Source organism: Apis cerana, linkage group LG11, assembly GCF_029169275.1.
Source record: "Apis cerana isolate GH-2021 linkage group LG11, AcerK_1.0, whole genome shotgun sequence".
NCBI lineage: Eukaryota > Metazoa > Arthropoda > Insecta > Hymenoptera > Apidae > Apis > Apis cerana.
The window spans coordinates 15,383,719-15,408,475 of record NC_083862.1 but is presented as its reverse complement, the minus strand read 5'-3'; the positions used below and the strand labels follow the sequence as shown (position 1 = coordinate 15,408,475).

Below are 24,757 nucleotides of genomic sequence, written 5' to 3'. Positions count from 1 at the left end.
AATCAGTTTCTTCATAACCGTTTCGCCGTTTACCTCTCGTGTTTCTTTTATCTTGGAACGATTAAGATAGTGAAAACTTTTTTTTAACTTCACTTTCATATCCAATTGATTCGTCTTTCGTAAAGATACAGAAAAAAGAAAAAAAAAACAATTACGATTAGAAAAAAGAAAAAAGATCGTGAAAGAAAAGAAACAGGATTGATACTAACTGAAAGACTGTTGTTGGAGAATGGCGTACAGCTGGGATAATCGAGTAGATTTCATTGTAAGATTTCTTTACGGTTAGTACGCGGTTATTTTCGATAGAATGTGCGTGATCGTACCTTGGTTGTTGCACAAATAATGTCAATTATTGCTACTCTAAGTTGAGAGCATGTTACGAGTGTTGTCATTGTGCAGTTATCAATAAAAATTAATGTGTGATTTATTATAGAACCCCTTGACGTTTCTTTCCTTCGAATCATTACCAAAAAGATACATAAGATATGTATCGATCATTGATCCTTCTTCCAAATGAACTTGTGCGTACTAACAAGTTATACATGTATATATATGTCATATAAAAACAATCAAAAGAATTTTACACTTATTTTTCAAGAGATGAAAAAAAAAAAAAGATTTTCAAAGATTTCAACGTTATCGTGCTTATTTAGGATATAGGTTGATTTTATAAAATACTATTATGCCGTTGTCATTATATTCGCACTTGGTTGATGCCAAATTTAAGCTTGGTTCTAGTTCGTTTTATACAACGATTTATTCCGCTTGATATATGTCTTAATTGTGTGCAATAATGCATCATTAACAAAGTACGATGTTACAGTAATAATCATACACTTGCTATGATCTGATAATCAAATTCTCTATTTACGAAAAAAACGATTTAACCGTCGTCGATTCCAAATATATCTGGCAAAAAAAGAATACGCGAATCAATACTTCAAAGAATAGAAATCGATATCTGATGATATCGATATATAAGAAAAGTCAATAACACGTATATCGATTTATGTAAAGATCGATAATCGATCCAATCGACCAAATCGATAAAATTAATCATTATCGTTTCAAGAGTAATATACGTACTAAATCGAATAGAAGGAAGGTTGTACGTTTAATGAAAAATGTCGACCTTTGCCAAAAAGTGAAATACTTGGAACGTATCCAGCTATACCAATGGCAAAATTTCCTTAAAAATAAATTGGCACGATTGATTAATTGGCCGCCTTACACGCACTAGCTTTTATATTTTAACTCGACTAACGACATGTAATTTCACGATATTTAGACACAGATAACAATGGCATATTGGAAAAACACGATTTTGAGTGCATGGCTCTTAAGATGACTCTGATCGAGGGAAAAGGAGAATTTAGTTACAATCGATATCAAGAGAATTTACACATCATGCTTTCGTTGTGGGAAGAAATCGCCGAGCTCGCCGATTTCAACAAAGTAAGATTTATAGGCTATCGTTTCTGCTAATATCTCATTCGCATTCTTTATTCAGGATGACATTGTAACTATCGAAGAGTTCAAGGAAGCGGTACAGAGAAGTTGTGTCGGACGAGAATATCAAGATTTTCCACAAGCAATGAAAATGTTTATCGATAGTCATTTTAAGATAGTAGATTTGAATGGTACATTGATGGATTCGTCCATCGTTTTGTTCGTACTGTTAATAAAATAATTTTATTTCTAGACGACGGTGTAATTGCTGCCGATGAATTTCGTTACAATTGTGTAACAAGAATTCCTGTGGATAACGTAAATATTTTGGATGAGGCTTATCAAAATCTTCTTAATGTAAGATCATACGATGGATTTTTAAAAATCGCTCGAGTTGATTCGATCCCTTATTATTATTATTTTTATTATTTTTATTGTTGATTTATCGGATATGTACATATACAATTATTTTTAATTTTTGATCCGACAAATTTTAAACATTTCTAGAGAATTCATAAAAAATGTATTCTATAATGATATTGAAAAGTCGAAAAAGTAAATTAATTTTAAATTTAATATAAAGAATAATAGAATATGGTAAGTAGGATGACGTTGTGATTGATTTTTAATTAAAATGTTTAAAACAAAACGTTTGTAAATTAAATTGCAATTTCATTCACTATACTTCTAATAAATACAATACAATGTTCGGGCGAGAAAACTGTACAATGTTTCGTATAAATATAGGAATGTAAATATTATATTGTTATAATTTAAAAAATTTGTTCCTTTTGTCCAACTATTATCGTTTATTCGTAGGACGACGACCGGAGACGTGGAGGATTAACTTTATCGCGTTATCAAGAACTTTACGCTCAATTTCTTGGTAATCCGGATGAAAATTGTCCAGCAGTTCATTTGTTTGGTCCTCTACATGCAATGGGTTAACATTGATATTACATGATATAATTCTTATATGCACATAAAAAAGACAATCCAGTTGTATTTAATACATATAATTGTTATTTAATTTATGTAAGATGACTCGTATAATAAATTCTCTATTTTATTGTAAGACATGCATGCAGACAGATTTTTCTGCAAATACCATATTTTATTTATTTAGGACAAAATCGTTAGCGAACAAATATGCGTTTAACACACAAATCTTCCCAACAATGTTTATATATATATATATATATATATGTATTATTCTTAAACCGTTTGAATATAAATATAAAAGGACACAACATATATTATACAAACAGAAGAAATTTTTATTCGTATCAAGTGTTAACACGCTATCGTGCTGTCCGGACATCTCTTTGGTAATATCGACGTGCTTTTTTCATTTATATACTCTAATTTTTGCAGTGATATGTTGTTTACCACACTTTCATATATCAATGAACCCGAGACACAATTCTATTTACATTTTGCCAAATTATAATATTTTTTATTTAACATCCATTTTACTTTTGTTAATCATTTACACATTTCTCCAACATTAAATTCATATGTGAAACGAAATATGCAATCGGATTTACAAACACTGATTTATATAAACATGTATCCATTTTCACCCGTATACATAATATATAATATCGCAACAGTCGCTGACGTATTATCTACAATAATTTTAACTAGCGAGGTTTTTTTTTTTGTAACGTTGCGTTACATATTCCTTTGTTGTCAGTATAAAAATTGTTATTTGTATACAAATAATTATATAAAACATGCGAGTTTGAACTCGTAAGAGAAAATATTCGTGTTTATAAAGGAGATGTTATTTCGATGCAATTGAAATTTTTCTCTGTTTAATTTCGCATATTTCGAAAACAATACTATTAAAATTCATTACACAAGCATTGAGCAGATACGTCATACTTCTTACGAGACATTTTACACCGACGAAGCACGCAAAGAAAATTAATATAATTGTATTCTTCAATTTTTAATAATAAGGTTAGACGTCTCTTTCAATTCTCTTTCAATGAAAATTAATTAATTATCTATAGAATTTTTTTTAAACAAATTATAAAAACGAAACGTAAGAAAACTAAACAGTAACCCTTTATATTAATAATACAATAATACGTTAATTTTTACGATTTGAATACTTGAATTTTTGATATGATTTTGTTTCATGTTACTCAAGAATAGAAAAACATACAAAAAAAGATACAAAATGATTTTCGAATGTTTGTTTTAAATTGTGTTTCTGAAAAATGTTATTGATATTAAATAATTCACAAGCTAATGAGTATGACTACAATATTAATTATTATCAATTATAACGTAGAAAAAATAAAATTCAAGTATTATATATTCCGATATGAATGTCGTATATAAATTTCATAAATTCATTTACATCGAGAATTATAGCTATTTTATACACATATACGTATACGATACAAATAATGTATAACTAATGATCTACACAATACAAAATTAAAATTCATACAATACGATAAAATTCATTACATATACGATGTTATTTTCGACTAATATCTCGACTAAGGACGGTTAATACTTTTGGACGAAGTTTCGAGTTTATGCAATACGAATAATTTTAAACGTTTGTTTTAAAAATTAATTTTAAAAATAATGAAACATTAAGGAAACAAGCTCTTTATTTTAAGCTTTATTTTAAGCAATATGTAAATATTATTATCGAATTAATATATCTTTAGAAAAATAGATTATACGACATCTATATCGGAAATTAAATTTATCTACCGCGATTAAAAAAAATGCACAGATAAAGCACGACACAAATATACAGGTACACATACCTTCTGCCAAGCAACATAGATTTATGCATTTTCATTAAAAAGAAAAAAAAAATATATATGTATATAAAAAAAACATGAAATTGAAGTTGATTAAAATTAAATTATATAATAATTGGCACTTTCAATCGAATCGATAGATCGTACCATCTTAAATGTTAGATGAATTGATCTTAAAGCTTTAATAATGTATGATCATAAAATTATAAGATGTTTTTCTATATAATTAAATATTCTAAATATAACGAAATCTTAGTTTATTAATAACAATAAGATACGAAATTTTTCTCTTTTTACTTACAAAAAATACCAGACGTGAACTTCATAGTTTATGCTTACATCGATCGTATAATTCTTTTCCAATCACCATTTAACATCAAACATAAATCTATTAAAACTTTTAAAAAAAGAAAGTTATTAACTATAATAAAAATAACTCTTATTATACAGACAGATTGTGTTCAGTCTCTTTTTAAGTATAAAAGTCATTTTATGAATAACGATTAATGCTAAAAAGTTATTTGATAATGTGTCGAATCTATGGAGTTCACACTGGCGTAGGAAGTGGTTGGGTACTGATTGTTGTCGTTTTGGAGTAAAGGAGAGTCAGGTCCACATTTTTGACTCTTACGTTTGTTTCTGGCCCTGCTGGCATATTCATTGGTTCTTCTACGCCTTCGGCGCGACATCACGCCTACGAAGAAAAGTAAGAGAAAATAAATATAATTTAGATTTTTACTTCATTTTAAATTATAATTGCCTAAAAGCGTATTATGTGTTAGTATATTATACAGGATAAATAAATTATAATATAAATAATAGTGCTTAAGAAAAAAGAAAGCAAATATAATGAAAAGGAGGAAGATATGAGATCTATTCACCAGTGGTAATATATCTTTTTCATATCCCTCTTTTAAATTTGACATTGTAAAATAATTCACACATAATAGAAGAACTGACAACTATTTTCATCAATTATATTTATATAATTAAATGAAATTACCGATAACACATAATACCTAGATTCTATATTACACACAATGGCAATCTTACCACAAGAGCAGTAATGAAACACATGAAATAGAAAGATATTTTGCAACTAATTTGTAATTATTGTATCAACGAAAAGTAAAAGATTTTAACAAAGAAGCATATCCTTATAGAAATAAATATTCCATCCCACACTCATCAACATACACAGACTGCATTTATAGTACATAAATTTTGGGAAAAAAGCTTATAGTATCGGCAATTTTGAGTACCTATATTAAAATTAAGCAGGTGCAGAAATTTTCACTTGATTGGTAAAAAATATTTACAGTGTTCATTTTGTGTAGCAATTACCGAACATAATTGTTTTTATCAAACAATTTTAAGATATACATATGTGTTGCATAAAGCTGCATTATGTGTTGAGAAATTGAATAAAGATAGGATTGTTGTCATGACATAAAAAAAGTGTAAATATATGTGTATCCTGCATACCTATCTTTGATATTCGAGCACTCTGAAGGTAGGTGTGCTTGTGGTGGGTGTGGGAGGAGAATTGAGTTTGCTTACGCCATGATTCAAGGAAGTCTCCTGTACGTTGTCCAGATTTCCTTGTATTGCTCTCTTGTGATTTGCCAACTTTTCTCTGTTCATTGGTGTGCCTAGAATCACCAGAAGCTATGACGAAGCTCGCTCAAATTATTTTTCTATTTTTATTTTTAATCCTTTTTTGAAGAGAATTACTAGAAGATCGCCAATACTCGAAGATAATTTTCTATATCAATATATGGATAAATACAAATATTAATATATTAAAACAAAGAGACAGAAATGAATATATACTTTGTAATAAATATATATCTTCAAATACAATCTTCTTGCATGTCGATTATATATTTAATATCTAGGGATATGAAAATTAAATTTATTATGTATTATATTGTTCAATATATTATGTATTTATATTGTTCAAGTGACACTGGTGTTTTCTTTCAATTAATAATATAGATGAAATCCCTAAGTAATGTAATATGATGTGCACAAAAATTATAGATTTTAATACGAAAATATATTATTGAAAATTTAATCTTACCAATGTAACTTAATAATACTGGTAAAAATATTAACCCATGTGCAGCTCCAAATAGCACAATACCCAGATACATTCTGAAGTAAAATACCTGAAAGTTTGTTCAATACAATACAAAATTTTCAAAAATTGTATTTAAAAAGAAATAAGATAAAAAAAAAAAAAAGAGAACATAGGAAATACTAATAAATATGAATTTTTTAAATTGAATTACATATTACATACCTTAAAAATTTGACTTTTAGCGAAACCGAGTACTATAATTCCACCAAATTTGGTAAGAGTTATACCGCTAAAAATTGAGCTTCCCATATTCGTTAATGCATCAGCAACTCTTTCAACTCTTGTTGTTTTTACCGATACTGAGAAAGAATGTACTAAATGACTACAAAATTCTACAGCAATTCCAACAGCCTTAAAAAAAAAAAAACAAATTATTAATTAATGACATTTTGTGTTTAAAACTTTATACCAACTTTATACTTACCATAACGAGATTAACAAGAGATACTGCATTTAATGTTATATGCCACCAATACATTAAACCGCCGATATTGACGACAATCATAGTAATAGTTATTACAACAACAACAGAGGAAAATATATCTAAACCCATTAAAAAGAAAGTTACTGCGAAAATAGCAATTAAAGATATTCCTATGCTGTATAACGTATCAGGCCACATTGTTAAGTACTGCTCATAAAAAACATAGAATATACTATATGGAAACACTTCAACCGTTGAATTATCATCGATACTTTTTAAATAATTATCAATCATGTTTGTAATATTTGCCGATACAGCTCTAGCAGCTCTCATCGATTCATAATAATCGGCAGATGTTTTTAATATAGTATGATAAGCCATAAAATAAGAAGCTCCGACTTTCGATAGGCCTGTCATAGGATCGGTAACATAATTAACACCATGACCATAAGCAGCATGACCTGCTTTAGCACATGTATCATCAGGATTGTCTTGTAAGAAGAATGATACGTAACGGTCAAAATCTGTTGGTATAGGCCGACCAATTTCATTTCTGGTAATATTACATAAAGAACAATATTTGGCAGATCCTAAAATAATAAAATTATTTATTTATTTTTATTTATTTTTTTTATTATTCAATAATATATTGCAAAGTATCATAAAAAGTTCAATTTTATACCTGTATGTGGACAGAAAGAATGATTTGACATAAAATATTTACAACAAGTTGATAATTGAGACCAATCGATATAATCATCTAACCACGATGATGCAGGTTTTGCTATATATGTTCTAAATAAATAATTATTTTAATATTTGTTGATGATTATAATTTGATATAAGAAAAAAAAATATATTTTTATATATATCTTATATATCTCTCACCTATTTGATTGTTTTGATGCTATAAATATTTGAGTAGATACTGAATCACTGTTACAATATTGACCACCACATACAAGATTTTGTGCTCTTTTATCGGAATAATTCAAACCTTCTTTTACAACAAAATACATTGGTGGTCCAATAGATAAATAACTATTTAAAAACTGAAAAAAAAAAGATAAAAGATATAAAAAAAGAAAAAAAGTGTTATAACTACTTTTTATAAATCTATATTGGTTTATAAATTAATAAACATGCAATATTTATATGCAATATACTTACTTTGAAATATTTCAAAACAAAGCTATCTTCGGGCATAGAAAGTTCTTGGTCTAGACCAATTTCGATATGTGGGACAACGGCAATACTCGAACAAATCCAACCAAAGAATACTATCATAACGAATGCTCGTACCCATTTTTTCAATAATAATGGGACATACACAATTTTGAAAAGTTTGTACAAAATACCATTTACTACTTCTTCCCCATTGTCTTTTTTTGAACCATGTATAAAACAGCATACATCAAGTTTATTGTTCTAAAAAAATATATAAAAAATTAATTATGTTAAATTTTTATTACAGAATAATGCATATGATTTTATTAATACATACTGCTTGACGAATAGTATCTAATGCTAATAAGCTAACAAAACATGTTACTTGCAGCACAAAATCTACTAATAATGCCATACCGGCATACAGAGCAAAAGCTTTAACAGCAGGCATGTCAGATAATCCGCCTAAAAAAACAAAATATTTTCAATATTTTTAATATTTTTTTTATATGATGCATACAAACATTTTTAATATTTACCAAGGAAGAAACAACAACTTTCTGATACACTGGTAAGTAACATGCTTGGTCCCACTTGACCGAGAATACGACCAATATGTTCAGGTATTGATTCATTGGGACGACGACTTTCTCTTTGATGTGTTTGAACTAGAATAAAAATATTGTCCACTCCAACAGCAAGGACAAGAAATGGTATGACTTCAATAATAATAAGTGTTGCAGGAATGCCAATGAAACCAAACAAACCAACAGAACATACAACAGAAGCCAATACTAGAAGTACACCACCAAGACCGAGAGTAATTTTAGAATCGATCTAAAAGTAAAAAAAAAAAAAAAAAGAAAAAAAAAGAAAAAGAAAAAAAATATTAAATATATATCGAAAAGATAAATATATATGAGTATATTTTATTTTATCATTTTTACCAAAAGTCGACTGCAGTTTTTAATTTGACCAAGAGAAATCGCAATATATGCAAACATAATAATATATGATACAAGAATAGTTAAAACATCTGACTGAGATTCACGATTTAATTCATCTTCTATCGATCGTTCTGAAGTAAAGGCAATATCCATAAATTCTGGTTTTTTCGTCGTTGTCCAATTTTTCATAAATTCAATATAACTATAATCATAATATTATTTATTTTAATTATCAATAGTAAATATTGAATAGTATTTTTCTACATTATATATTTTACATACCTTTTTTCCCATTCCATTGCCGGATGTAATTTAGATTTATTATGATAATTATTCACTAGTATGGTTAAAATTACTGCTGTGGCTTTTTCATATGAAGGATTATGAAGATCTTGACCTGGTGATAAAAATCCACCAACTGCAACTGCTGGTTCTATAGGACCGCCATAAGGTGCAAGACATTCAGGATTATATGCATTTCTGAAAATAAAAAAAGAATAAAATAAAATCTTGTTAGCTCAATTATCTAATAATTTTTTATAATATTATATATACAAATCAACTCACTGTGAGCAAACGATGAAATGATCTAAATAATTTACAGTAAAATTATCATCATCTGTGGTAGAAAAATCAAAAGTTTCTATACTATCTTGCCAATATCCCCAAATGCTTTGAATAACGCATTGTGATGCTGTTGGTGGTCCAGTGAATGGACTGGTTAGTGGAGCAAAACATATGTTTGCTAAAGTATAATTATTCGGAGTTATTATTTGTTTTATTTCTTCTTGTAATTTATAAACAGTTTTAAGGAAAGTAGCGTTAAATACTGGACCAAATGTAATTTGACCATTAGATGTATTATGTACAATCTGAAAGATATCAATATGATTTGATATCAATTTTTGATATAAATTATCAAAAAAACAATTTAATTCTTTCTCTTTAATCGGCATCAAAACTTACATTTGGCAAACCAACTGATGTTATAATAATTTGCTCAGTTCTATAAAATGGTTCAAAATGTTGATCAAAATATTCTTTTTCAACTCGTGACCGAGATTGTGGAGCAGCCCATAATTCAACTGGATCAGTAGTAACATGTATATATTTTATTCCATGTCCCAAACCAATAATAAATAGAAAACCAAGAAAAAGGACAAACCATGGCCGTGACGCGCAAGCTGAAAAAAATTCAAAACTATTAATATAATTTGTAATGTCATATATAATATCATCAAAAGAATACTTCCATACCTGTACCCCATCGACAAAAAAATTCCGCTAATAATTTATCTGTGCCTGCACCTAATCTTTCGATAAAAGTTGATTGTTCTTCATCGTCGAAACCACTCGGCAAATCATCTGCAGATATCACACCTATAAAAGTTTTTATGTTATGAATAAGGGAATATTAAAATGTATATGTCCAAAAAAGTGCTGCAGTAAGTGAAATAAATTGTAGACGATGTGCTGTAAATAGATACATTAAGCAACTATACATTCAATTGTGAAGAATAAAAGAATTGCAACAAAATAACATATAAACTTTATGACAGAGCAGCTTTTTATTTAATGTAAAAATAAGAAAAAGCATACAATGATTGATTTAAATATTTAGCAATTTTATATTTAAAATATGAAAAGTACTGAATAAAATAATCATAATACTTTGTATATTTCTATTAAAAATATTAAAAAATATTAAAAGAATAAAATATATAAAAAATATATAATTAAAAAAAAATAAATATATATAAATAAATATAAAACATAATATAAATATATATTAAGTTAAATTTAAGTTATTCTGCACATTCATGAAAATGAATATTAATCATAAATATAAAAGTTCCTAATAAGTAACATATATGCTATGTATTTATGTAATGTTTATAACATTTGATATAATAAATTTTAATAAGATTTAATTAATTTACTTAATTTTTCTCCTTTTTTCAAAATGGAAAATGTTTCTGCATTCTGGACATATATATTTTAAAATATATTAATGTGTGAAAATTTAAATAAATTTTAATAATAACAAAGATAATGATGATAAATGATAAATGATAATAATAAGAAATAAATTTTTTATGAAAAAACAATGAAACACAAATGAAAAAAATGATGATTAAGCATAATGTAAGAATAAAAGTAAAATACAATAACAAAACAGAAATTAAAGGTCAAGCACAAATCCACAGATTGAAGATACAGTTGATAGGAACCTACTGGAACGCTTAGATTGAAGTGGGCTGTCTTCTTGGTCAGCGGCGAGAGCAATACGCGCACCATCTCCTGGGTGATGTAACCCTGCGGCTAGGCGTCTACCCACCTGCCTTCCTACTTCCTCACCTCGTGCAACTATACATATACGCACACCATACACACAATTGGTGATTCTAAATCAAATCTCTTCAATTTTATACAATTTATTATTTTATACATTCATGATACTACATTCATCATATAAAAAAAAAATATAGTAAAGAGAAATCAATAGTTTTAGTTTTTATTTTTCATTACAATATAACCTGATAATGAATTAATTATTTTCAAATAATTTGATATTTGCTTTCCTGTTGTTTTTAATTATCATATTATATAAGTGCTCCGCAACAAAAAGGAAATAAAAAATTCAAGTGTTTATCAAACTACAAGCATAGCGCAAAATTTAAAAAATTAATTTTTAAAACCATAACCAAAGAGAAAAGTAATATAGAAATAACACAACAATAAAAATGATCCTATAACCAAGGAAGATCAATGATGTGGATCAAACATTAAAATAATTTGAAATTGAATTGTATTTGTACTTTTTAAAACAATGTAAATTACATATAAAATTAGTCACTGATGTAAAAAGAATATTATGTAAATTATTACTGAATAAAATATGGTACAAAGTTTAAGGAAAAGAGATGAATTTTACATAGCAAGTTGTGTAATATAGTTAGAAATTTAACAATTTCTCCTTAAAATATATAAAAAATTATGAGTTTTATCTGAATAAATATTATTAAATAATAACTGATGTTTCTTACCAATTTGTTTCCTATTACTGAAGCACACTATTGACAAGATGAAGAGAGTTGAACCACAAATAAAAGTAATGAGCATTATCACAGCATAACTATCATAACCAAAAATAGTAGAGGGTCTTGGTAAAGGAGGAACTGGTGGAGGCACTGGACAACTGGCTTCGCAGTCTACACAACTGCATGCTGGAGTATTTTTCTAATTACATGAAATTAATAAATAAATTCTATTAATCTAAAAAAAAGATCAAATTTTTTCATTTACATATTCTCTAGAAAGAATTGCAAAAAAAAATACTTACATTTAATGCCTTGTTACAAGGTGTGACTTTAGGATCTACAGGAATAAATGAATCTATTGGTTCATCAGTATTTATATATGTAATTTGAAATGGTACATATCCATTATTTGCTGCATCGCCCATATAATGAAACCATTTCCATGCAGTACATCTACTAGCTCCCCATATTCCACACATTAAATCCATTGCTAATTGTCCAGTACTAGGTACTGATACTTTACTACAAGAATTAAATGTACCTTCAATATATTTGTCTGTTATATAAATATTTATTCCATTGATATATTCTACTTCTAAAAATTTAAAAATATTATTATTTAATACATATTGCAAGTACTTATGAAAGTGAAAAATAAAAAAATTGTTAAAAAAATAATTTAAATTACCATTTTCTTTCTGTATTTCAGTAACATTAATAAATTTGCTTTGTTGCGTGCTACAAGTAAATTCACAAAAATGTTTTACTAAATTATCCAAACAACTAGGGCATCTGGATAAAAAATTAGATGCCAGCTTAATATTTGTATCCATTGTTTGTAATTGATTTTTATCACAACAAGTATTAATTCCATTTCCAGAATCAATCATTAAATGAGGACAATTTTTAGCTAATAATTTTTGTCCATCATTATCCAATAATTTGGGTGGTCCAGTATATGGACAATTTTTTTTATGCATATTGAACTTATCTGTGTAACATTCTCCATACCAAATGCAATGACCATCTTCTGCAGTAGATACCTGTTAATAAAAGTGAAACAATTTTTTTTTTAAATAGAAAAGTTTAAATATCTTATTATATTATATTATATTATATTATAATATATTATTTTAAAATATATTTGTATTTTTTTGGTACAAAAAAAATTACAAAAAAAATTATAAAAAGATTATTAAAAAAACAAAATTATAATATAAATAGAAAATCTTTCTATCAATTATATAGCATTAACAAGTAATGAATCATTGCTTACAGAACATTATAAGATTGTATACAAAGACTTTAACATTCTTTCATAATCAATTATTTGATAAGAGGAGGGACTAATATTAAGTGAGGTCACTGTTATAAATTAAATTAATCATCCTAATCATACATGATTAAAGTAATAAAAAATTTCTTTTATTTATTCTTTTTTATTATCTATTTATTATATATATATATATATATAAATATATATATATATATTTTTATTTTTTATTATTATAAATAATAATACAAATGATTTATTGAGCGATTCGTGATTCATTTTTCGAAGTATTATATTTTATTAAAAAATATACGGCTTGAAATCTTAAAAACTTTTCTATAAAATATACAAAGATTTTGTAAAAGAATTATATCAATAAAAAAATATCATATCAATTAAATTACATTTGCAAACATAAAATAATAAAAATAAAATTCTTTATATCATTTTAAAGGGAAAATTAATTTTACTAAAAATTAAAAAATAGTTCTTTCCGCTTTCGTCGCAAAAAATAACATTTAAAAGATAAATATATCGATTAATATATTTTTTTATGGATATGAAAATATAATTAAATTTAATATATATAATTTTTTGATCAACAATATCAACGGTAAATTTTCATGAGGATAAACTGAGGTGACGTCATAATGCGAGTTTCACATCAGGGTGTGGTGTAGATAATAAACTATATTATACAATTTTCATAAGGGTTGTGATTTTGTAAACAAATAACTTACTGTATTAATGAGAGTCCAGATACCCAGCAGAAAGAATATTATGTTTAGACGTGACATATTAGCGTCTGTCAAAGTTTGACGGTGACCTCGGAAAAACACAAAACCAATACATATACTCGTTTATGAGACCAATGATATTAAATGATTATTTTCTTTATTGTGATTTAATGTTAACAGGTAGATTTATTACGATCACTCATTGCCTATATTTCCATATCAACATCTATATAGCTATTCGAAATAGTTAACAAAAATATTAAATCAATTCACGACCGCGTTTCTCTAACACAACTGACTAGACGAATGCAGCACAGCGTGATGGCGACATTGGTAATCGCAGACTAACGCTAACGCATCGAATATGAATCAACATCATCGGCTATTTTCGGTTTTATTCGGCTTTCGTTTTAAGTCTTCATGAAAGATAGATTTTACTGGAAATTTGAAATTATTTATAAATTTTTTTGCAAGGTTTTTTGGAATCTATGGAAATAAAAGATAATCGATTTTCTTTGAAATTAGCAGTTGAAATTATTTAATAAAAAGGAATTATAGCCCTGAATTGATTTTTAATACAATTCAAATTCATTCAAATATATTAATATATTTTAGACAATATATTCTAAAACTCTTATTCGTTATTATAGATTTATTCATCGGAATAAAATAAAAATCCGAAAATGTAAAAATATTAGAATTTTTGTAGAAATAATATTTTTTAAATTCAATGTCTATTTTTTGTTTTTGCAATCTATATTTTTTTGTAATCTATATACATATATAAAATCAAATATTAATTTTGAAGCAATAAAACTCAAAAATCTAATTTTTATATCAAGATTAATAAAAAATAAAACTAAATAACTATAATTTTATTTATAACAACAATACTTTGAGATCATATATATACGTTATTCATATAAGTATATATATATTAATAGATATATTTTTGACATCAATGAAGTAATCACTAAAAATTAAATAGTAGATAATATCGTAATGAACATAGGCTAGGCAAATTTGTTCAAATAAATATTAATATTATATTTGTATATTACCATCAAATAGATGTTTTGAATCGTTCTTTGCACTAGTCATTCCTAATACATTGAATTAATTTTGAAAGGTAATATTTATGCTCTTCCTGTTTTTTATAATTTTGAAGGTTAAGAATTCGTTACATGAACAGTAATAATTTTATTCTTTACAAGTAGCAGAAAATATATAAACATGATTCAGTTAATATTTTAATTGACGATAAATAGTTGGAAATATTGAATTTTGTAAGTGATTAAAAATCTGATTAATAATTATTATAAAAACGATAAAAGGATTTTTAAATGGTAAATTATAAATATTTATATTCAAATGATACAAATAAAAATTAATAAAGTGACGTACGATGCATGCGTTGATTATCATATTTAATACAATAAAATTATGATAAAATAAAGATTGCGAAAAGTCGATTGATCGGACATCTAGTAGCTGTATATAAAATTATTGTGATGGTAGACATATTAGAAGAGATTCTTGATAAATTGAGCATCAACGGTATCTACGTTAAATATAACACATTTCTTTTGTAGTGTTTTTCGACCTTTATCGCATAACATAAAAAGTATTTCAAAAATACAATTTATCAATGAAACTATATTCAGTTTTTCTACGCTGCTCACAGCGTTACTTTGTAAGTATTTTTCTTTTGCTTGCTGTACTTTCTGCATACTAGATGACGCTTGTCTCGCGGATATCCGTTTGTTTATTTTTGAATAGTGGTGGTAAAGACAAAACAAAATTTTTTATTTTTTTTTTCTTAAGTTGAAAAAAAAATGTTTGTTGAATTATTAATATTTCAGAAATATGTTTAATCAATTATCGTTAGTATATAATGTACAAAAACGACTAAAATATCGATTAATATATCATACTGATATTACTGTTGATTATTATTACAATATTGCATTAAAAGAATGTTTCTTCTTTACAAAAAAGTCGACTGAATCACAACGAAATATAAACGCCATCAAGTTCGAACATCTGAGGCCGGAAGTGGTACTTAGTAAAGAAAATCGGAAATCCTTTATTGAGAAATTCAAGAGTGGTATAATTCCGGAGAGATATGATTCCAAACGCATAGATAGCAATACAACTCAAGCTGCTGTTTTAATACCATTATGTACGAATAAAGGAGAGCTAGGTTTCATATATACTTTAAGATCTACAAAAGTAACTGCGAATCGTGGACAAGTCTCATTTCCTGGTGGTATGTATGACAAGAAAGATTCTAACCTGGAAGAAACTGCATTACGTGAAACATGGGAAGAACTTAAAATTCCAAAAAAGAAAATCGATATTTGGACTTCCGGTAATATATTCGATAAACAGAATGTCAAGGTTTTGCCTGTTTTCAGTTATGTTGGCGAAATTGATCCTGAAAAACTTCAAATTAATACAGATGAAGTAGAAGAAGCTTTTTTTTTCAGTTTGAGAAATCTTTGCGATCTTTCATTGTGTCGGTTTACTCATTTCCGTGACAGTTACACTTTACCTGTTTATTTGGGTGGGAAATATCGCGTTTGGGGTTTTACTGCAGCATTAACACATATGGTTTTAAGTGCTCTTGTACCTGATATTTATAAACTTGAATTCATTTCGTTACCAAAAATTTTACCACAAAAAAAAGGATAAAAATATTTGTTAATCGTGACATATATTTAATTTGTATTTTACTTTTTATTTATCTGTATATATGTTGTAATCAATATATAAAGAATTTAAAAAATTGTATTGCTTTCCTAAATATTTAATTCACTCGAAGAACATACATTTGTGATTTTGAAAGGAAACATAATTCTGAAAGATGTTTTCTTTAATTCAGCGCCATATAGTTGTTACGAGGTGAACTCGTATTTCATTATGTGTATCACATAGTGATAGAATAAATTCTGAATAGTATATACATATTAAATGTGAATAAAATTAGTCTTTATGTAAGAAAAGTATAAAAACATGGCAGTTGTAGTTGAAACTACTATAGGAGATTTTACTGTTGATTTGTATACAGAAGAACGTCCGCAAAGTAAGTGTAAAGCAAGAATAGAGGTTAGGTTTTTTATTAATATATTATACATTAATACTTTATTGATTATTATTATCGATTAATATTTATTAATATAGATATTATTTTGTAGCATGTCGCAATTTTTTAAAATTATGCAAATTAAAATATTACAATTGGAATTTGTTCCATTCCGTTCAAAACAATTTTATTGCTCAAACTGGAGATCCTACTGGTACTGGAAAAGGTGGAGAAAGTGTTTATGGAATAGTATTAGGTGAAAAAGCAAGATATTATGAGGCAGAGCAAATGCCGAAAATAAAGCACGATAGAAGTGGTTTATTATCCATGATTAATTGTGGCAACAATATGCTTGGATCTCAGTTTTTTATCACTCTTGCACCTGAACTTCAATCATTAGATGGAGAACATTGTGTATTTGGTGAAATTACAGAAGGTTTAGAGATTATTCTTAAGTTCAATGAAACTATTTGTGATGGAGATCATAGACCTTATCAAGATATACGTATTTCTCATACTGTGATTTTGGAAGATCCTTTTGAGGATCCAAAAAATTTTGTTGTACCCGATCAGAGCCCACCACCCACAAAAGAAGTTTTAATGGTATAATTAATCTTTTTTATTTTACATTTTGAAAAATTAAAATTTCTTGTATTATAATAATAAAAAAAATTTAGAGCGATAGAATTGGAGCTGATGAAGTGATAGACGATACAGCTGGTATGACAGCTGAAGAAATTATAGAAATGCAAAAAGAAAAGGAAGCTAAGGCAAGAGCTACAATTTTAGAAATCGTGGGTGATATTCCAGATGCAGATATGGCTCCTCCTGAAAATGTTTTGTTTGTTTGTAAATTAAATCCTGTTACAACTGATGATGATCTTGAAATTGTTTTTAGTAGATTTGGAAAGATTATAGGGTATGTTAAATTAAATTATTATATTTACATATATTATATTATTCATATAATATTATATTTTTTATAATTCTTCTTTCTATTGTATATTTTTTTCTAGTTGTGAAGTCATCAGAGATCGGCAAACTGGTGATTCATTGCAATATGCGTTTATCGAATTTGCTGATCGTAAAAGTTGCGAGGAGGCGTATTTTAAAATGGATAACGTTTTAATTGACGATCGTCGTATACACGTAGATTTCTCGCAATCAGTAGCTAAGATGAGATGGAGAGGCAAGGGTAAAGGTATACAATATTTCAATGATAAAGATAATAATGAAAATTTAGAAAAAGTTAGTTTAAGATACAAACAAAAAGACGAATCTACAAACGATGATATAAAAAGTCGAAGGGAGAATGATAAAAAGAATAAAATAGAAATAATGGAACATAGAAAACATGAACATAGAAAGAATGATAATAAGAACGATTCAGAATATTCTTATAATAGTGATAAATATATAGAGAAAGAGAAGCACAAGGAACAAAGATATTATGATACGTCACGCGAAAAATATGAATATGATTCTAGACGGAGAAAAGAGAGGAAACATAGAGATAGAAGCAGAAGTAGAAGTCGTGACAAAAGCAAAAGGGAAAACTATAAAGAATACAAACAAAAAAAGAAACACGACAATGAAAAAAAAAAATGGAACAAAGAGAGTGTTGGTGAGAATTTAGGATATGAGAAATATAAAGAAAGACATTCGAATCGCAAAGAAAAAGAAAAACGTAAAGAAAGAAATCGATCTATGGATAGATATGAAAAAAACAAGCAGAAAGAGAGATGATGTGATATTCTTCAATATTCTTATTACTTATAATTATGCATATATTGTGAATATCTATTTTGTAAAAGTGAATTGATAATCTATCTTAAAAAATATATTTCTGCTTTTTATGCAAATAAAAATAAAAAAATAAATAAAAAAATCATTTAATTAATTTATTTAATTTATTCAGCAATCAATTGCTTATATCATTTAAATTATATTATATTTTCATTTATTTCTATAAAGCATAATAATGTAAGAACTTTTAATAATCTGACTATATCACTATGTATATTGAGCCAAATATAATTATTAATATAATTCTTATATATTATATAATTCTCATAATTTAGATTAAAATATTAATCAAACCAAAAATTGAGAAGAAATATTTCATCATAAAAATAGAAAACAGAAAATCGAAAAGGATAAAAATTTTTTAAAGATTTATATTTTAAAATAATATAAAATAAAATTTGTATAAGTATGTAAGTTTTAGAATTTAAAAGAATTAATAAAAAATATAGTAAGTAAAAAAAATTAATAATTAAAATGATAAAATATTAGAGAATCTATAATTACATATATATTGAAATAATATATAAATTTTTTTTATGCACAGCTTACAAAAATACATTACACATTAATTATTATATTTTTCGTAAATTGTAATGAATTGTTAGAAGTAGAACAATTAAAAATAAAAATCTAAAAAATTGCTAAAATATTATTATATTTCAAAAATCGTTAATCTCTTTTTCAATTTTATATTTGTCTCAAATAGTTTCATTGTGTTTTATTATTTTTTATTTAAATATATTTTATTGTTATTCCTTTTTTATATTATATTTTTTATATTATATTTTTCATATTATACTTTTTAGATTTAATCAATTTTTATTTTATATATTTATTCTTATGTTTCAAATCTTAATTTGAAATATAATAATTTTTAATATTAAATTAATTATAATAATTTATTTTTATTATATTTTTAATCAGTACGTTATTATGAGACTTTGATATCATAGAAACGTTTGAAATGTTTTATATTATGGTTTAATTTTCGTGCGATTAAGATGAGTAAAGAACCCGTCCAACCAATCAAAAAGCTGTCAAGGCCTAACGATTAAATGAATAAATGTGCATATATTAGTTTGTTGTCAAGAATCGTAAAGAAAATATGTATCACAGTAACGTAACTATGTAATTACGCAGAATTTGATTATTGTGGTGTAATTTACACTTTTTAATAATTTTTTTGTTCATTAATTAACAAATATGTATTTATTCACTTATGAAGTATTATTACATTAAAATTGTATCGTATATAAAATATTTTGTCATTTTTCATCGTTTGCGCATTTGACAGTTGACAGTAGTTCGTATTACAAATATTTGAATCCAGATTTGAATCTAGTTAGTTTAATGTTATTTTTATTTTATGTATTTGTTTTATTTGGTTCTATTTAATATTATTTTTAATTCTATTTAAACTGGAATAAATTAAAAGTAGTTATAAATAAATGGAAAAATAAGTTCATCACAACTTTCGTCTTATTTTAACAAGTAAAAAAATAATGTATAATGATTATTATAAATTTCTTTTATCTTTTTATTCGTACGGAAATAAAAATAGTTAAATCAGATTATTTTATATATTACGTGTTTTTATATACTTTTTTTTTAAATCTATCTATGTATTCATATCATTTTTGTTTTGATATTACGTTCAAAGTGATATTTCTCACGATACATTATACAATGCAATATCTTCGAGAATTAATGGTTCGCGTTCGTATCGGCATTTTAATTTTAATTTTTTACTGAAGCGTTCAAATTTTTGATAAAATTGCAGTAAGATATCATTCTGTTATCGAAATAGCGTCATAGAATACAGACACTTTTCGTTTTAGGTATAGTTAGGTAGTTAGGTCTAAAAAATTTAATTTATTCAATTTAAAATAATTTTTTTTATCAACTTATTTTATTATTAATGTTATCATAAAATATTATTAGTTTCTAAAATGAGATTTAAATTTGATTATTACTTTATTTTGATACAATCGTTTTAATTTTATATATTTTATATATTTATTCTAAAGAATTGATTATTTTTTTGTATAGATTAATAATTAATTATTGAGAGAATTTACAAGGCGGGAAAAACAAATTTTAATATAGACGCCATAATAATATTTCGAAATAACAATCAGATGGTAACATTTTAATTTTTCGTAAAAAAAGCAATTGTTTTTATTGATTCGTAACGATATATATTTGTTAAGTAAATCATAATATAACGATGAATTATTAGGAATATTACAAGAGAGATTGTTATAGAGAATATTAGAAATTAAAAAAATTATATTTTTATTTTAAATATATTTATTCTTTTACTATTTAATTCTTAATGTTAACACATTTTTATGTGTGCGTGTGTATTGATGAATTAATAAATAAAATATAATAATTGATAAAAATTAGCTGATTTAATTTCTTGCTTTGGTTTCTTTATAATCTCTTTTATTATTTATTTTGCACAAAAATTTGAACATTTTGCAAATAAAGATTTTATACTTTTTGCATAATTTCATTTTATATACGTATTTATATCGTAGGATATTAGAAACGTAAAAAACAGTTTTTTTTAACTTTTTTTAACCGATGGATATTTTACTTTTAAAATATATTTCATAAAATGCTCTAAAATGGCACTCATTACATTATTTTTAATATATGTGTATCTTCTTCCATTATTTGCTTTTTGTCTATATATTTTATCTGTGTTTTATTTATGACATTCTAAAAGCTGAGTTTTGAATTTTTATCTCTTTTCTTCTCTCGTGTCTGTTTTTGGCGCGTGATTAAATACAGATTTATATTATATATAGATATTCTATTTGAAAATGTTTTAAGTATATTTATTCGCAAATATAAGAGAATATGACATATATTTTGATGTATTTATTACTCGTTATTAAGAACGAATGAGAAATAGTTGTTGTAACTCTGTATTATCTATGAATGATAAATCGTATGCCTTTTGCTACGTATTATTAGTTTAGTTTTTAAATGTACAGTGGGCAGAGTAGTCTCGAATATTTCAGTGTCTCGAACATGTGATATTTATTTGTTGTTTATTTATTTTGTGATTACATAAATATATTACTAATATTATTTGATATATATGATAACAAAAAACGTAAATGTTATATTTTAGAAAATAATTATAGTCTATAGGAAAAATGTATTCGATATAATTTAATTGTGATTCTTCTGAATAATAGTGAGATTTTTTTGATTTATAAAATTATTTCTATCATGTCGTGAGTGAATCTAAAAAATTGTAAGAATATAAAGGATATACGATTACTGGTAAGTGTTTCATTTTAAAATTTAATTATAAAAATCAAAAAATAGTTTGAGGTTATGTCAATTATTACTTCAAATTATTGTTTTTTTATTATTGATCTGTTTATATATAATCGTATTGATGAATCGTCAGCTTTTACATTACGGGATATACGTTATAATGTAACGCAACTTTTATCATTACATAATTATTTGTTACGTTTATTATCTCACGTGACTGAGCACATGTATGTACTTTGCACAGCATTATATATACGTGTTTTATTTCTCTTTACGAAAATTTAATAGTAGTTCATATTTACATATTAAATAAATAAAAAATACATATAATTTTATACTTTTATTCGTTAATGACCAATGTATGGTTCGAAAATAGAGCACTTTTTATCATTATGAGAAAAATATTCGTTGTCACGATATTTAAAAAATTTTGGAGTTTTGATTCATTTCGAGACAATAGAAATAATAAGTTCACGTATACATACTGCTCGTATAATTATGCTTTTTATTATGTTGCTATTATTTTATTTGTTTTATTGTTGTATTACATTGTTATTGGGAATCACAATGATGGAAGATTATTAATTTTTCCCGCAAATTTTTCTTGCGCGATTTAAGGCGAAAACATATGGTTAAATTTGATTAAACTTGAAGATAAGAGATTTAGATACATTTCTAAATATTATAATTATAGTAGTATTGTACAAGAGAAGATTAAGATTTTACAAAGAAATGATTTACGACAGTTTTGGCATAAGTGCACGTAGAATATATTTAAAATAAAAGAAAAAAATAAAAATAAATTAGTAGAAAAACGATCAATAGAATGCTAGTCAGATATAAAATATTTTGGAGTAAACGACGATGCATTTTCAGGATGAAGAGCTACTAAAAAAGTAACGAATTTATCGGGATTAAATAAATAAGAAGGGATACATAAAATAACTAGATAAAAACATGGTACGTTTCTTTTTCCGAAACGATTATAAATAATTTATAACGAAGGGTGCAGGCGGCCTCTCTTTTTCCGTCTCTGTTTTTTTTCCTGAGATCGTCGACGTACATTTCTCTTTCCTTTTATTCGTCCTCTTGTTGCTTTTTTTTTTTTTTTTTTTTATATCAAAAGTATCATTCGTTTTTATTCCGATAACAATCGTAGGATAGGAAAGGTAGAGTGGTGAAATTTTGTCAAAATGCGTGCGATTGGAAAAAGAGTCGTAAATCATAATTGACATATAGCAACGTTTACATTCTATTTACGAATATGTTTGAACTTGAATATACATATAAAGAAACGGGTAGCAGAGTATCGTAACAAATTTTTCGCTAACTAGAAGAATAATGCTTTTTTTTTTATAGTTGTACGTGCTGTGATAATCTCATTTTCTTGCTTTTCAATATACGTATATATTACTTTAAAAACAGTTTCGAGAACATTTGAGCCTCGGCCCTTGCACCCTTCTCGCTTAAACCTAACGAATAAATACCTATTCGCCATTTCGATTTTCTATCGATGGCTCGTCGAGGACACTCCACTCTTTTTCTTTCGTTTTCTCTCTCTCTCTCTCTCTCTCTCTTTCTCTCTTTCCGTTCGTTCGTCTCTTTTTCGTCCTCTTAATTTCGTTTTCGAACAAATTCTGGAATATGAATTGATCATCGAGAAATTTTATTACGTTTTTGTTCAATTATATATTGAATACGATTATATTGAAAAATTATATCGAATACGTAAAAAAACAATTGTCGAGTCGCGAATGCAGTGTCCTCGATCGAATTAAACGATACTGGTGAAATATGTGCGTATTCGCTCGTATCCCCAATATCTTTTCGTCGATCAGGGTTCGCTCGTAAATCGATCGTAAGATAATAATTGACGATCAATTCGCGTACCTCGATACGAGAACGAAAAATATATCGTCTGTAACAAAATATCGGCCCCGCCGATCGTCAAACTTTTCCTCGCTTCACACTGACAAATGTGACGAGCCTTAAGTGGTTTTTTGAACGGATTTTCGAAAGAGTTGGAAAGAGCGTGGAAGGCGCCGAATCGGAGTCGGATTTTTTCTTTCTTTTTTTTTTTTTTTTTTTTGATCGAATAGAGAATTTGAAAAGCCAATGAATTCCATTCGAGGAATGGAAATTCCTCCGTTTCCTCTGTTTTCGCGTCTCTCGTTCGAGGTAAAGGGTGCACCGCGCAAGAGGCTCGACCATTCTCGATCCCATGGCCCATCATCCGCCAACCATTTCGTTTATCTTGTTTTTTTTACTTATGAAATTGTCGCTTGCGCCCCATGTTGCATATCTTGAAGTGGCACAACGTCATATCTAAACAATAATTCAAGAATGAATAAATGCGTCACGAGATTTTGAATTTTTTTTTTTTAGGAAGACATTTTTGGGAAGAAATATGGGAGAGACGGTATCAATCAATTATCGTCTTATCCTTCAACGATGGACGATGTCGTTGACGATATGACGCAACGAATCGAATCAAAAGTCAATTGGCCCAATCGATCGCTCTATCATTCTCTCTCTCTCTCTCTCTCTCTCGATCCTTAATTCGCGAAATTATTAGCGTTATTTTCAGCATTCTCAA

At 26.4% G+C, this 24,757-nt stretch overlaps 6 protein-coding genes across 15 annotated transcripts in view; 4 read left to right on the top strand and 2 right to left on the bottom strand.

Moving 5' to 3' along the window:
• Nucleotides 1-138: 138 nt before the first annotated feature.
• LOC107994473 (sarcoplasmic calcium-binding protein, alpha chain) lies at nt 139-2,524 on the top strand. Its single transcript, XM_017051421.3, has 5 exons — nt 139-281; nt 1,289-1,455; nt 1,511-1,640; nt 1,703-1,806; nt 2,269-2,524. The coding sequence occupies exons 1-5, from the start codon at nt 230-232 to the stop codon at nt 2,395-2,397; spliced, it is 582 nt and encodes a 193-aa protein (XP_016906910.1). The 5' UTR covers nt 139-229; the 3' UTR covers nt 2,398-2,524.
• On the bottom strand, nt 2,101-14,333 carry LOC107994431 (NPC intracellular cholesterol transporter 1). 7 transcript variants are annotated; one of them, XM_062082471.1, is made up of 20 exons: nt 13,977-14,328; nt 12,652-13,006; nt 12,266-12,558; nt 11,970-12,162; nt 11,158-11,289; nt 10,180-10,302; nt 9,889-10,106; nt 9,490-9,794; nt 9,205-9,402; nt 8,923-9,124; nt 8,515-8,812; nt 8,313-8,440; nt 7,979-8,236; nt 7,697-7,860; nt 7,491-7,603; nt 6,809-7,398; nt 6,547-6,735; nt 6,325-6,412; nt 5,802-5,893; nt 2,101-4,935 (listed from the first exon to the last, which is right to left on the bottom strand). In XM_062082471.1, exons 1-20 carry the CDS (start codon nt 14,031-14,033, stop codon nt 4,930-4,932), a joined length of 4,002 nt encoding a protein of 1,333 aa, XP_061938455.1. In that variant the 5' UTR covers nt 14,034-14,328; the 3' UTR covers nt 2,101-4,929. The 7 variants fall into 7 exon arrangements, with proteins under 7 accessions (XP_061938455.1, XP_061938458.1, XP_061938452.1 ...); XM_062082474.1 differs by lacking the exon at nt 11,158-11,289 and having other exon boundaries at nt 13,977-14,333; XM_062082468.1 differs by lacking the exon at nt 5,802-5,893 and having other exon boundaries at nt 13,977-14,329.
• A 600-nt stretch (nt 14,334-14,933) lies between these two features.
• On the top strand, nt 14,934-16,670 carry LOC107996195 (mitochondrial coenzyme A diphosphatase NUDT8). Its single transcript, XM_017054133.3, has 3 exons — nt 14,934-15,102; nt 15,191-15,666; nt 15,972-16,670. Exons 2-3 carry the CDS (start codon nt 15,622-15,624, stop codon nt 16,665-16,667), a joined length of 741 nt encoding a protein of 246 aa, XP_016909622.1. The 5' UTR covers nt 14,934-15,102; nt 15,191-15,621; the 3' UTR covers nt 16,668-16,670.
• On the top strand, nt 16,100-18,958 carry LOC107996188 (peptidyl-prolyl cis-trans isomerase sig-7). Its single transcript, XM_017054121.3, has 5 exons — nt 16,100-16,242; nt 16,858-17,058; nt 17,171-17,661; nt 17,736-17,977; nt 18,075-18,958. The coding sequence occupies exons 2-5, from the start codon at nt 16,989-16,991 to the stop codon at nt 18,802-18,804; spliced, it is 1,533 nt and encodes a 510-aa protein (XP_016909610.1). The 5' UTR covers nt 16,100-16,242; nt 16,858-16,988; the 3' UTR covers nt 18,805-18,958.
• A 2,894-nt stretch (nt 18,959-21,852) lies between these two features.
• Nucleotides 21,853-24,757, top strand: part of LOC107995253 (DNA ligase 3) — a 20,822-nt gene continuing 17,917 nt past the window's right edge. The window contains exons 1-2 of one of the 4 annotated variants that reach the window (XM_062082456.1): nt 21,853-22,164; nt 24,547-24,657. The gene's annotated coding sequence lies outside the window, so the exon portion shown is untranslated. The remainder of the gene's footprint in view (nt 22,165-24,546; nt 24,658-24,757) is intronic. The other 3 variants (XM_062082457.1, XM_062082459.1, XM_062082458.1) reach the window with 3 other exon arrangements.
• LOC107995300 (uncharacterized) overlaps nt 23,251-24,757 on the bottom strand; it is a 2,034-nt gene continuing 527 nt past the window's right edge. Inside the window, exon 3 of the mRNA XM_017052706.3 lies at nt 23,251-24,486. Within this exon, the coding sequence (XP_016908195.1) occupies nt 24,425-24,486 (62 nt within the window). The 3' untranslated portion in view covers nt 23,251-24,424. The remainder of the gene's footprint in view (nt 24,487-24,757) is intronic.